Source organism: Catharus ustulatus, chromosome 9 (assembly GCF_009819885.2).
Source record: "Catharus ustulatus isolate bCatUst1 chromosome 9, bCatUst1.pri.v2, whole genome shotgun sequence".
NCBI lineage: Eukaryota > Metazoa > Chordata > Aves > Passeriformes > Turdidae > Catharus > Catharus ustulatus.
The window spans coordinates 6,784,205-6,797,207 of NC_046229.1; the positions used below are offsets into that span (position 1 = coordinate 6,784,205).

General features: G+C 38.1%; 1 protein-coding gene across 5 annotated transcripts in view; it reads left to right on the forward strand.

Annotated features, from left to right (window-relative positions):
• The window catches only part of EPS15 (epidermal growth factor receptor pathway substrate 15), a 66,352-nt gene that overhangs the window by 47,592 nt on the left and 5,757 nt on the right, over positions 1–13,003 (forward strand). For all 5 annotated transcript variants that reach the window (XM_033067853.2, XM_033067856.2, XM_033067855.2 and 2 more), the window contains 10 exons: positions 3,214–3,375; positions 4,027–4,224; positions 6,063–6,260; positions 6,822–6,896; positions 7,234–7,324; positions 8,393–8,428; positions 9,247–9,383; positions 10,946–11,015; positions 12,234–12,310; positions 12,812–12,974. In XM_033067853.2, the coding sequence (XP_032923744.1) occupies positions 3,214–3,375; positions 4,027–4,224; positions 6,063–6,260; positions 6,822–6,896; positions 7,234–7,324; positions 8,393–8,428; positions 9,247–9,383; positions 10,946–11,015; positions 12,234–12,310; positions 12,812–12,974 (1,207 nt within the window). The remainder of the gene's footprint in view (positions 1–3,213; positions 3,376–4,026; positions 4,225–6,062; positions 6,261–6,821; positions 6,897–7,233; positions 7,325–8,392; positions 8,429–9,246; positions 9,384–10,945; positions 11,016–12,233; positions 12,311–12,811; positions 12,975–13,003) is intronic.

Consider the following 13,003-nt stretch of genomic DNA (forward strand, 5'->3'; position numbering starts at 1 on the left):
TGCAGAGAAGGAACAATGTATTATTGACTTGCCAGAAAAATGAAAAGCCTCCAGGATCAAACAGGAAATGGCTGCAGCATTTATTTAATCTGGTGGCCCTTACCTTTTCTTATTCTGACTGGTGGAGGACCTGCATGTTTCAACAAACTTTCTAGAACTTCAGAGAATAATGTGGCAAACTAAGGATATCTTTATATCATGTTTTTTTCTTCTGGTTTATTCTAATGAGGACATTTCTAAAGATGATCTACAAAACCAATTTGCTCTAACCTGCCTCCTTGCTTCAAGCTAGGTTTGTGGCATGACACTTCAGGACTTCTGATACCAGAATTCCTTCTACAGACTTATTTGTAATCTTAAATATAGCCATGGTCAGTGATCAATCAAACTGATTTCTGTAGGAGGAGGGAAAGAATGACAGGTTTTTTTCTTCTGTAAAATCATTTCAATACTGTGTAAATACAAGCAAAGGCAGAAGAAGAGTTGTAAGGAAGATCTAGCATATTGATGGGGTTTAATGTGCTTGTTGAAATACCAGCTCTTTAGTAGCAGAGACTAAGGGGTATTTCTTCAAAGTTATGTGCTCTGAGTATCCTTCAGAACTGTATTTTCTTTTTCTTTATTGCAGTGCACCAATGCCGTTACTTTGCTGTCCTCTTGCAGTTTTAACATTTTCTAGCACATTAATTGTCTTGGGAAGGACAGACTGGCAAGCTATTAAATCCATTGTCCATGGAAATATGGATTCCTAAACTTTGCTTATCCTAGACTAGATTGGCACAAAGAGTTACAATGATCATAAATCTAATTCAAGGATTACTTTTACCATCAGCAGGCCAGTTTGTAACACCTCAAGTATCTTGGTGGTTTTCATTTAGATCTCATTCAGTGCTTGAACATTAAGATGGTGCTTCTATGCTGAGGGATGTTCTTTCAAATTGAAGCATAATTGGAGCCTGGTGACTTCATGAAGAGACATCTGAGTATTTTAGCCAGTTTTGTGTGTATTATCTACTCCAACCTTTAATTCTGGAGGGTTTAAGTGCATATGTGAACAAAAACCACCACAGATTTTGGGTCTGGTTGGATTTTCTTCCTTCTTTTCTGTTCTGGCAGCCATCAGGCTTAGTTTTTTCTCTTCAGTGCTTCTCTACTGCTGTGCCTAGGAGAGACAAAAGTGGAAGTGGTCTATATTTAGCCTATGTGAATTCTTGCTGCTTTTAGGAAAAAGGAGGCTGAAGGCTCTTTAAGCTGTTACTTTTTTTCCTCCACTGCTTGTGTTATGTGTCAGCTGATCCTTGCTTTTCAAAGCCACGTGAAAATGAATGGATCAAGAATGTCCCAATTATCCAAGTCAGTGGCTGCTCTAAGAGCTTTTTGTGTGTGTGCTGGTTTTTCTCTCATGGGTTAGAAATAACCAGTATTTTTCCTAGTCTGACTGATGTGTACTGACATACTCTTCACTAAAATTCAAATTTGATTTGGGGGGATTTGTGGGGGGCTTTTTGTGTTTTGGTTTGGGAGATTTTTTTGCTTGGTTTTGTGGTTGAATTTTAACATAAAAGCATCTGTGATGTACCTTTGGGTAGCCCTCCAGTTGTCTTGAGGTTACCTGATCCTCCAGCATCTGACTGCTGCACCATATGCCTTTCTATTCCTATCTGGCTTTTTGTCCTTGTTATGTGGAGGTGTTAGCACACAACACATGGATAAACTGTCTCCCTCACCAAAAAGAACCCAAACAAAACACCCCTAGAAAAGGAGAGCAGGATTGTAGCTTAGAGCAGCACACAAATGTATGCTCTAATCAGAATTTCACCTCTGCTTGTTTTCTTATCCTCCCTAATTTTTTTTCTCTCTCTTCATTTTTCACTGTTGTTGATGATTCTTCCTGAAATTGCTGTATTTTCTCACAAAGGCTGCAATCTTCTCTTTTCATCTAATACTTTTCCTTTTCTATTAATCCTTTTTGATCTCCCTGTATTATCTCTTCCTCTTGACTTTGACAATTCCTTTCTTTTTCCTGATTTCTTTCCTTGACATGTTTTTCAGTGTTATCTCTGCAGCTTGTTGAAGTATAACCATTCCTGTTGCTCAAAAATGAAGTAATTATTTTATGATGCTACTTAATGTACTTAAAACACAAGACACTTACTTGCTGCTCTTTCATAAATCAAAAGATTCCATATTGTTGTGTATGAAATGTGCATTTCTTACCTGTACTGATAAAAAGAAAATAAAATTTTGGCTGATCATTGCAAAATTGGGGGCAGGAGTGCCCTTGGACACAGTGCATTTGGGTTAATGGTCTCCAAAAAGCAGTTCCTGTTTTTGGCCATGTGTTTTTGAAGGGGGAAGGAGGAGAATAAAGGATTTCTATCATCACAAAATCCCAGAATGGTTTGGATTGGAAGGGGCCTCAAAGCTCAACTCATTCCAACCCCCTGCCATGGGCAGAGACACCTTTCACTGTCCCAGGCTGATCCCAGCCCCATCCAACCTGGCCTTGGACACTTCCAGAGTTGGTGCAGCCACAGCTGCTCTGAGCATCCTGTGCCAGGGCCTCACCACCCTCACAGTGAAGGATTTCTTACAAATATCCCATTTAAACCTGCCCTCTGTCAGTGTGAAGCCATTCCCCTGTGTCCTGATAAAAAGTCCATTTCCAACTTCTTGCAGGCCCCTTTTGGTTCCTGGAAGGGGCTTTAAGGTCTCCCTGGAGCCTTCACTTCTCCAGGGTGAACAATCTGAGCTCTCTTAGCTTGTCTTGATAGCAGAGGTGCTCCTGCCCTTTGACCATCTTCATGGAGTCACTCCAACGGCTCCATGTTCTTAATAAGAAACTCAGTAAAACAAAGTGCTAAAGCACAGGCTGAGCCACTGTAGCAGCCTTAATAAAGACAACTTTGAAATTCCAAATGAAAACCTGACCTCTCTGTGAGGAAAACAGCTCATCTGTGTGTTGGTGTGTGATCTCAATACTTCAGTGAGATTTGTTTTACTGAAGAAAAGCAAAGGCAAACAACCTGAATATTTTTATGTCATTGAATTAGAATCTGAGAGTACTTGCTTGTCTGGTATATCCATGCAGGCTTCTGGAAGATAATTTGTTGATACTTTGAAATCTGGGTTAGCACTGCAGTTTGTGCTGCAGAATTCAGTGGTTTAGGGGGAGAGAGGGAACAAATGTCAAGCTGATGTGTTTTATTTCAGGATCTCCAGGATGAAGTAAAGAGGGAGAGCAGTAATCTGCAAAAGCTGCAAGCTCAGAAACAGGAGGCACAGGAAACCCTTAATGATCTTGATGAGCAGAAGGCCAAGTTGGAAGAACAACTTAATGACATCAGGCAGAAGTGTGCAGAGGAAGCCCATTTGGTAAGGTCTGGTGGCCAGTGCCCTTGGGAAGAGTAAATTCCTTGTCTTGAAGAACTCAGCCTTGCAGAGTTACAGTTGTTGGGGCAGGAATAAAAAGCTTTAATGAATAAATAGCCTGAGTGTCAAGGTTTTGTGACCGAGGGAGCATAGGAAATACATCACTTGCTTCAGTGTTCCTAATTTAGTATCAGTGTCTCAAGAGACATATTGAGATATACTTGCACACAAATTGAGATATACTTGCACACAAATAAGGTTTAAAGCAAACAGTTAGCAAAATTATGATACAATATAAATGTAGTTAGAACCACTAAATACTGGGACTGATTTCTTAGTGGTAAAAAAATACCATCTTACGTAATTTTTTTCTAACATAAAAGTATTGTATTTCTTTGAGGTCTGAAATTATCTTTTCAATACCAGAAATATCTGTGTTGGTCAGAAGAGCTAAAATACTCTTTTCTTATTGACACCAGTAAGAGAATTAACTGTTCTTTTGGGTATGATCTATAATCTCTGCAACAGCTATGAGATTTTTTACATTTTCTGGTCATAAATAATAGTATTTGGATGTGTTTGAAAGTGTTGTTTGGGTTTCTGGGTGTGGGTTTTGGGTGGTTTTTTTGACATGAAATACTGTTCATACTTTAGATTGCCATGCTGAAGGCTGAAATAACAAGCCAGGAATCAAAGATTTCAGCATATGAAGATGAACTGACCAAAGCCCAAGAGGAGCTGAGTCGCCTGCAGCAAGAAACTGCAGAGCTGGAGCATTGCATAGAGTCTGGGAAAGCACAGCTGGGACCTCTTCAGCAACATCTGCAGGATTCACAACAGGAAATCAATTCAGTAAGGCAGTGTGAAAGACCCACCCCCCAAAGAATATTTTAAGCTGGCAACCTTTAGTGTGGTTTGCCTTAAGGGGAAGGCGTTGTTTCCTTTTTCCTTCACTGTTTGCTCATGTCTTTAGTTACTTACACATGTGTTCTGTGCTAGTAGTTGTTAGGATTTTTAGAGACTGACTTAAGTCACTCAAGGTACTTCCTGGTCTTTCTCCAAGTTTATTAATTAAAAGGATTGATTTATTATACTCCATAAATAATTTGTCATAATGTAATGAATGAAAAATGGATCATGCAGACTTAAATTCTGTGTCCAGTAGTTATTTAAGTTTTCATCTTCCATGGCCTGGGGCATGCTCTCACTATTCTTTAATTGATATGAAGGCAGTATAAAATTACTGATAGCATTGACTTAGTGCATTGGTGAAGGGGGAAAGTGAGGTGGATGGAAGAAGAAATTGGGTTGAGATTGGGCACTGAGAGGCAGAGAGCTCTGTGCTTTGAAGTGGCTGCTGTTGCACGAACACTTCCAGTGTCTCTCTGTAATCAGTGATTTGTTATTACTTCTGTGATGCATGAGCTTGCACACCCTTCCCTCATGGCTCCCCTTCCCTGTTGCCAGCTGTGTTATGTATTAGCCACTCACACTCATACCAAGTTGAAAGCAAAATGCAGAACCTGCCTTTGAACCCTAGAAATGGCTGACTTCAGGGTTGGTCATTTCACACAATTCACATCTGTAACTTGCTAACAAGTCTTATTCATAAATTTAAAATATGACTTTCAGTTTAGAAACTGAGAAGTACACAAATGAATTCTTTCATCATTTCATCATCACAGGTGGAGAGAAGGTTATACCACTTCAGTGTTTTGATATGGCAAGAGGTGCTTGCCATGAACAGATTTGAGACTGATAATACAAGTGGTTATGTTTGACTGTACTACAGACTTTTTTTTTTATTAGGTTTTATAACAATAGTCCTGATTTTATTGCTCTTGACTCCTATGTGCTTTGGTGCTTCAGGCAAGATTATCTAATGGCTGGTCTGAGGTCAGTTAACTTGAAAGACACCTGGTGGCATCTTTGCTGACACTCCAACAACTCTATTAGGTGACTGATCTAGCAGAATTCAGTGGGATTTAGGCACCCAAATATCTGGACTAGGTTTATTCTCCTGAATAACCTGCCAGATCCAGTAATCCCTTCATAACTGGCAGGTTGGTTGTAAATGTTTGCTGTAAGGCACTGCATTAAGCATATTGCTGAAATAATAACATATGAGTGTGTCTGCTTAGGAAGATAAACTTGGCTTTTGTAGACTTCAGAAGTCTTGTGGGAGATGATAATGAAGTCACAGTGTTCCTTCTTGGAAGATGAGAATTCTGATAAAAGCAGCCTTCTTAATTTTGAGTTTAAGGAAGTTGCAAATACATAATCCAGAAAAAAACCACACATGCACACACAAACCCCAATCCAAAACAAAAATAAGAAAGAAAAGGCTAACCAAACTCCCCAGCAAAACTAAACAAACAAAAAAATCCCTGAAACCTTTGCAACTTCTCTGATGAGTTTGAATAGCTACAAGTCTTGGTGTTGCCAGTGACACAGTCTTCTTCCTTGGCAAAAGCTGTGTCTTTCAAGAACTCTGAACTTCTGGTAAATAAGATTTCTGCTTATCTCTCAAATTTCATGCTTTGATTGACAGAACAGGTTTTTATTATATTTACTTTTGAAAATAATATTTTCAGACATATATCACTCACTTTATATTTAGGAGGGGATGGCAATTTACTGGCTTCCATGTGCTGCCATACTGATGCTAATACATTTATTTCTGTTTACAGGTGCAGACAAAGCTCCTTGAGCTGAAAGAACTGGAAAATAACCAATTTAGTTGGCACTCTCAGCCCCATAGTACACTTGTTAATGGAACTGTGGATCATTCTAGTCTTAGCAACAGCAGCAGTGAAACTGCAAACCTTAATGAGAATGCTGAGAGGGAAAGTGTAGCAGAAGAGGAACAAACAAACAGTGTGTCTCCAGTGAGTAGTGTTTCGCCTGCTTGATCACGATGCATTGCAGCTGTGAAATTGGAATAAGTTAAGAATGTACCAAGATTGATTATGTTTTTAAATACTTGCACAACTGAAATTTCAGGGTGTTTTTCTGAGGGACTGTGTTTCTACATATCTGAAAGTTTATAAGCAGAAAAGGAGGTAATTTTAGTTTGCCTTGAAGGTAGCAGTAACATTTTTTTCTGTATTTATTTCCAAAGCAAAATATCATAAATTGAATAGCAGAATTAACATTAAAGGAGAGCAGCTGTCTCCATTTGGTGCAATGAGAACAGAATAAGGAAGAGTACAGAAAATCTATAACTGTCTTTCTTTAAATGTTCCTCCTTATGTCTCAGTAGATTCATGACGGATTTATTTTTTTAAAGCTTTTACAGGGTTTATGGAACACTAAAGTATGTGCTATAATAAATATGAATCTCTTGAAGTATGCTTTAGTATATTCTGTGATTCTATTTAAGACTTAAAATTTTATTGTGCAGTCTTATATTTACTTATTTATGATGAATTGCTTTTATCCTTGTACAGATAAGGAATAGTCCTGAAACAGCAGTCTCTGTTGGAGAAGAGAAAGAGACCCCAGCTGCAACTGTTACCAAAAAAGTGAGTTTGTTCAGGTCAGGGGGAGGGAAAAGTAGGTTAAAAAAATCCTGGTTAAACTGTTTCAGGCTTGCATGATGGTCATACAACAATAGAGGAATAATTGTCACTTCCTACTGGTTTTATTTAGTGTGATGTCTTGAAAACATTTCATCTCGTGTAACAGGCAGGTTGTTGAAAAATATTTTGGATCTCCATTGATGAATTAGATAGAATTCCAGCTGTCTCTTTGCTTTAAGCTTTAAGAAACCACTGAATGGTAACAGGAGATGACATAAGTGTTTTCCACCCTTGTATGTCTTAAAAGTTTAATATGTTTCTCTCCTTCTGCATTGCCCAGGAAGATCCATTTGATGCTGAATCTCATCCGTTGCCTGATCTAGTTTCTGAAGCCAGTTTAGAGTTCTTCCAGTCTGACCCTTTTGTTGGCAGTGAGTAAACATTTCTCTCTAAGTGCAGATTTGCAGAAATGGATCTTGTGTGAATTGTGTGAATACATCAGACTTATCTTCACCTTGAGACTGCACTTTATAGAATAAATCTGAAGATGTGTGAGTGACAGGAGCATGGAGCTAATAGTGTTACAGAAATAGAAGTGATAGAAATGAGAGTTCCAGGGTGTTTCTCCTTCCTTGATCTGGACTTCCTAATGAGCTCTGAAAATTGCTGCTTTCCCTCACTGCTCTCCCTGAGGGCTTCTCTTCCCCATCCCCTCCCTGGCTCTGCCCTGGTGGCATTTGGCTTGTGATAGGTGTGGTGTCACTAATGTGATTGACAGCCCCAATCCACAAACAGGTCAGCACAGGGTTCTCTGGGCTGTGCTGTGGGGAGGGTGTGGGTGGTTCAGAATGAATGGCTGTGGCCTACTTCTGGTGAGTTTGGCTCTCAGAACAAGGTAATGTGGAACTGCACCATCTGTTCATCTTGGGGAAGTGCTGGGCTTTATTTTAAGAACTTGCCATTGACGAATGATGTTGCTCTGCTCTTATTTTTTATGGAAGGAATGATCTGCCTATATGGAGCCAATTGGGGAAGGGGAGTTAATTTGAATTAACTGCTGCAGCAGATGTTTTCAACTACATTAATATGATTTTACACGCTTTCAGATCAACATGGTCTGATCAATTTAGCTTGTATTGCTTCGAAAGGAAAATAAGCTAATTTGTTTCAGATCACTTGGCTTCTGAAAGAATGTCAGTGCAGATTGAATATTTTTAATTAATAAATTAAACTAATTTAAAACAGCTTGAATGTTTCTGTGTAGATACTGCTTGATTTTTGTTTATATTTAAGTGGTTGTAAGGCACATGACAAGGCCTTTCTTTCAGAAGAGAAAAGGTCTGTCTGTTAAGAACCAAACTTTTGGGCTTTGAGCACTCAGTATATTCAGGGGTAGATATCCACAACTAAGAGACAGGATATCTGTCTCTCAGATGCACATGAGAAAGCAGAAATTAGTTTAATGAATATTAATGAATATTTGCTTTTCTTTTGAACAGATGATCCCTTCAAAGATGACCCTTTTGGAAAAATTGGTAAGTAACTTTATAACTCGTGATGTGTGTGTGTGTTTCTAAATGGGTCTTGCTAGTGGGGAAAATTGTCACCACTTTAAGAGGGAAAATGTGGAACTGCACAAAAAGTCATGATAGGATATAAGTGACATTAGCACCTGGCCACTTATGTTAAAGTTTTTCAGAGAAGTCCATTGCCAGTGAATTTTGCTCTTGTTGGAAGTTCCTTAGTTGGGATTTGAGTATGTGAAGGTGATGAACAGAAGGCCCCAAACACTTGCTGCCTGTTTTATTTGCAAAGTAGTAGGACTGTGCTCTTTTAAAGGCTCTTAACATACCAACTTCCTTTAGAATCAAGTATTGAAAAAGTGAGAAGTCTCTATTTAAATCGACTGTATAGGCAATGCCATTGCATTGTTTGCTTGGTCCTGAGTGGAGTTACTGATGGCAAAAGCTCAAATAATCAGTGGGAAAGCAATAGTAAATACCAAGGGCCAAATAAACATCAGTTGGGTTTGGGGAGTGCCAGAGAGGAGGGCAGGAGAGTTCTTAGGAACATTAGGTTCTGTAAAATGCTTCATTTTAGGGATTTGGTTAAAGAACCTATATGCTGACATGATTCTGGAACTGCTGTTTTCATGATGTGCAGAAAACTTTGGCTTGTCTGATGTTTTGAATCACAGAATAGAAATTATTCACAGGAGAATTTCATACTTCAAAGGTCCTTGGTCTTAAAAGTGTCACTTTGTAACAGTATGAAAAAGCCATACATTGTTTAATTTTTAGGATATCAGCTAAGTAAAGCAAGCAAAAATATTCGGGGCATGTTTACTTTTTAGATCCCTTTGGTGGTGATCCCTTCAAAGGCTCAGACCCTTTTGCAGCTGATTCTTTCTTCAAACAATCCTCCAGCGACCCTTTTGTGACTGCTGGCACTGATCCATTTAGTTCTGCAGACAACAATAATAGTACCACAGTAAGTTTGGTGTCACACCTTTTACTGCTTTATCTATGTGATTTGGACAAAATAACCCATTTTGTACATTTAGACATCCTTTAAAAAATTTATATTCAGAAATCATATGGAGGTTACCTCTGATCCCCCGGCTCTGTCTTGTCTTTTCGTGTCCTATTTTCTAGAAATAGTCACAGATGAAATAGAAGTAAAAATAAAAACATTTTTAAAGTATTTCATTGGGGATCTTCATTGCTCCACAGCTAAGAGCATTTGACAGTAATGACTGTCATTATTTAACAATGACTTAAGCTTTAGAGCTCTCCAACAGTTGATGGAAAGTGATAAAAGGAAAGGAATCCAGGATCAACCTCACTGGGTTGATCAGACACTTAATTTTTGCTTCCACGTGCTATAGGATCAAGAACTATGTGCTGTATTTTATCTGAAATCTGAAGTGGTGTATGGGGTTTCCTCTCAGAAAAGTCAGATTGTTCTATAGGTGTATGTTTAGGTTTTGGTGTGGTTTGGGTTTTTTTAAGTAAGAGTCACCAAAGGTCTCTTGTGGCAATGCCTATTTGAACGTACCTCTTTCAAGTGTACTTCAGTCTAACTGTTAACTCACATTATAAATGAGCAGTTACTGAATAGTCTTGAACCTTTAATAAGGTAGAGTTGGGCATAAAACTCTCTCTGGTGTAGACTAGAACTTGTTGAACATGTAATATTTAAAGCTGATAGACAATTTAAGCAGCTGAAATTCTTCATGTCATTGACATTGTCTCCATTCTTTTGCCATCTCCTTTCCTTTTCAGTGCTATTTCTGTTCATACCTCACTTCCAGCTTTGTGTGTGCATAAAACATGCATAGGCATATATAGAACTCAGATACATGTGGATTAAGAAGCAAGTTAAGTGGCTGTAGAGTGTGCCTGAGGTGCACCCACAGCAGCCAGGAGTGAGAAATCACAGTGGTGGTCCTGCCCTTCCCCGTGGTGTGCACACTGTGCAGATCTCAAGGTCATGTTACACACCACAGCCTACACCCCCAGCCTTAAAAATTAGATTTCTACAATCTGTAATACTTGGCACACTATCCTTTTCAAAGTCTTGATGTTCTAATGTAAGCAATTATTGGTCATATTACAGTCCAAAGGAAGTGAAATAAAGGGAGGCAGAGCTGTGGTGTGGTGGATTCTTGAGATCTGCACTTCAGAACTAAAGTTACACATTTATCCTAAATGCTTTACCACACATCTCTGGAGTGTTGAAATCTTCATGAAGTTGGGTCTGGTTGTAGAAATCTGAGACCAAAATGAGTAGTAGATATTCTTGGCTGTTGCATTAGCTGTTACCAAGTATGTTGCACATGTTGTGCCTTTTTTCCATCCTTTCAAAATATTAATCAAAACAGAGAGGAAGAGTTTGTATTAACAACTTCTTTACTGATGCTGATAAAAGCTGTTTCCAGAATGTGTTATCTTAAAACTTCTAAACTAAAATAAATGGTGACTGTATTCTTAGATTGAAGAATCTTCTAAGCTGAAAAGCAAATTTCCCTCCAAAGGAATTTTTTATTTTAGACAGAGTTATCAAAGAAGAATGACCCTTTTGCTCCTGGTGGAACCACTGTTACTACATCAAATGATCTAGGTAAAAGTAGACTGTACATATCAAGTTTCTTGGGTTTTATTTTTGCTTTTACTTGCTTTTGTTCCTAGTCTTTTAACTGAATTTGCAACAGAGCATTATAGGGATTCCCCATGTTTTCTGAATTTTCCTATAAAGCGTGACATAAGGTGCCTGTTTTCAGGGGGGAAGTTTTTAAATCAAAATTGACTTTATTTGTAGTGTTTATCACTGAAGATTGATTCCACAAAAACTGTTCCTCTGCTTTACTAAAACTTGGACTGTATCCTGATCTAAGTTTTTGGAGTATTTGGATGGTTTGTACTACTTCCCATTAGGGTTGTTTTCAGAGATTTCATGTTCCTTTCTAAGTAACATCAGGAGAGCTCTGCACCACAAGAGTAGATGTGGAATAGAGAAACTCCATTGATTTTTTTACTGCTTGAGTTTGCTCCTTCTGTGACCCTCTCTGAGGGCTGAAGATGTTTTAGGGAAGGCTCTTAATTCTTATTTTCTTAAACTGCACTGACAAGTGATAATCCAAAACAGGAATTCATGTGTGATTTTGTATTGTAAACCTGTTCATTTTAGTTGTAGGGGAAAAATGATGTTTCTTAGAGATGCAGAAGTGAGTATGGCACTTCCTGCTCTACAGTACAGGAGCAGTTTTCACAAATTTTAGGCACATGAGAACGAAAAGCTGCTGTTGAATTAGACTGGGAGGATATGAGGTTCAGGTACTTGAGTCCACAAGTAGTTCTGCAGTCAGAAAAGAGCTCTGGTTCATATTCATATATATACACATAAATATATATATACATATATATATGTCTGTATATGTATATTTATGGGTGTATGCACACAAAAAACCACCTCTGTGTGTATACATACATGTATCTCAGTAGAACTTTTCCAGTAGTATGATTATAGTTATTTGATACTTTCAGTGGAATTTAATTTTTTTAATGTAGGAAAACATACCAGTATTTCTTATGAATTATTTCCTGTTCAGGAGAATTATTATTCTTAATTGGAAGTTGACACTTAGAGTTTTTGAGAAAGCTACTTAATAACCTGAAGTGTTCACCTCATAAAATACTCCACTTGAATTAGTTTATGTTGCAAAATATTTAGTAGTTGCTATTTAGTAATAATGGTAGTGGGAATTTTTTTTTAAGTCTTTCATATTTAAATTTTATATTTATATTTTAATCTTATTCTTTGCTTGATTTGTGTATTTAGCTACAGACCCCTTTGCCTCCCTGTTTGGAAGTGAATCCTTTGAAGGTGGCTTTGCTGACTTCAGCACGCTGTCCAAGGTAATATGAAGCTGCTGCTAGTCACAGAAAATGCATGAAACTGCAGTGACAAAACAAAGCTTACTCAGTTGCATTACAGTTTTGCCACTACTAAACATTTATAATGGCTGACTTGCTTGAAATAGAGGTCTTGATAGCAAATTGTCCTGCAATTCTGTGAAGAATGCAATGTAATCTTTTGGGCTTGATAAGTATTTTCTCTCTGTTTCCAGTGATACTGTAATTTATTTATTTATTTTTAAATTTGCTGAGTTTAGCAGCAAAAGTATTACTTTTGTCTGTTCAACTGCTTTCAACTTTGTAGTGCTGTACATAGTAGCCATTCCTGATTTTTCTTTCTCTTCAATCTTCTGGAGTATATGAATATGTGTAAAAAGAAACAAAAGTATTTTCTTTAGTCTTAGTCCAAGCTTTCAGTTCTGATTTAATACTGTATTATTGAAGAGACTGTTTGGTAGCACTGCACTGAAAATGTGTATGTTGCTGTTTTCTTTGTTGAAGGCCAACAATGAGGATCCTTTTAGCTCTTCCACATCAGGCTCTGTCAGCAGTGTCACCATAACTAAAAACTTGTTTGAAGAACCACCAGCTAAAAATGAGGATGTTCCTCCTGCACTGCCCCCTAAGACAGGAACTCCCACCAGGCCCTGTCCACCCCCACCTGGTAAGGGCTGACACTGAGGTGTGGCAACA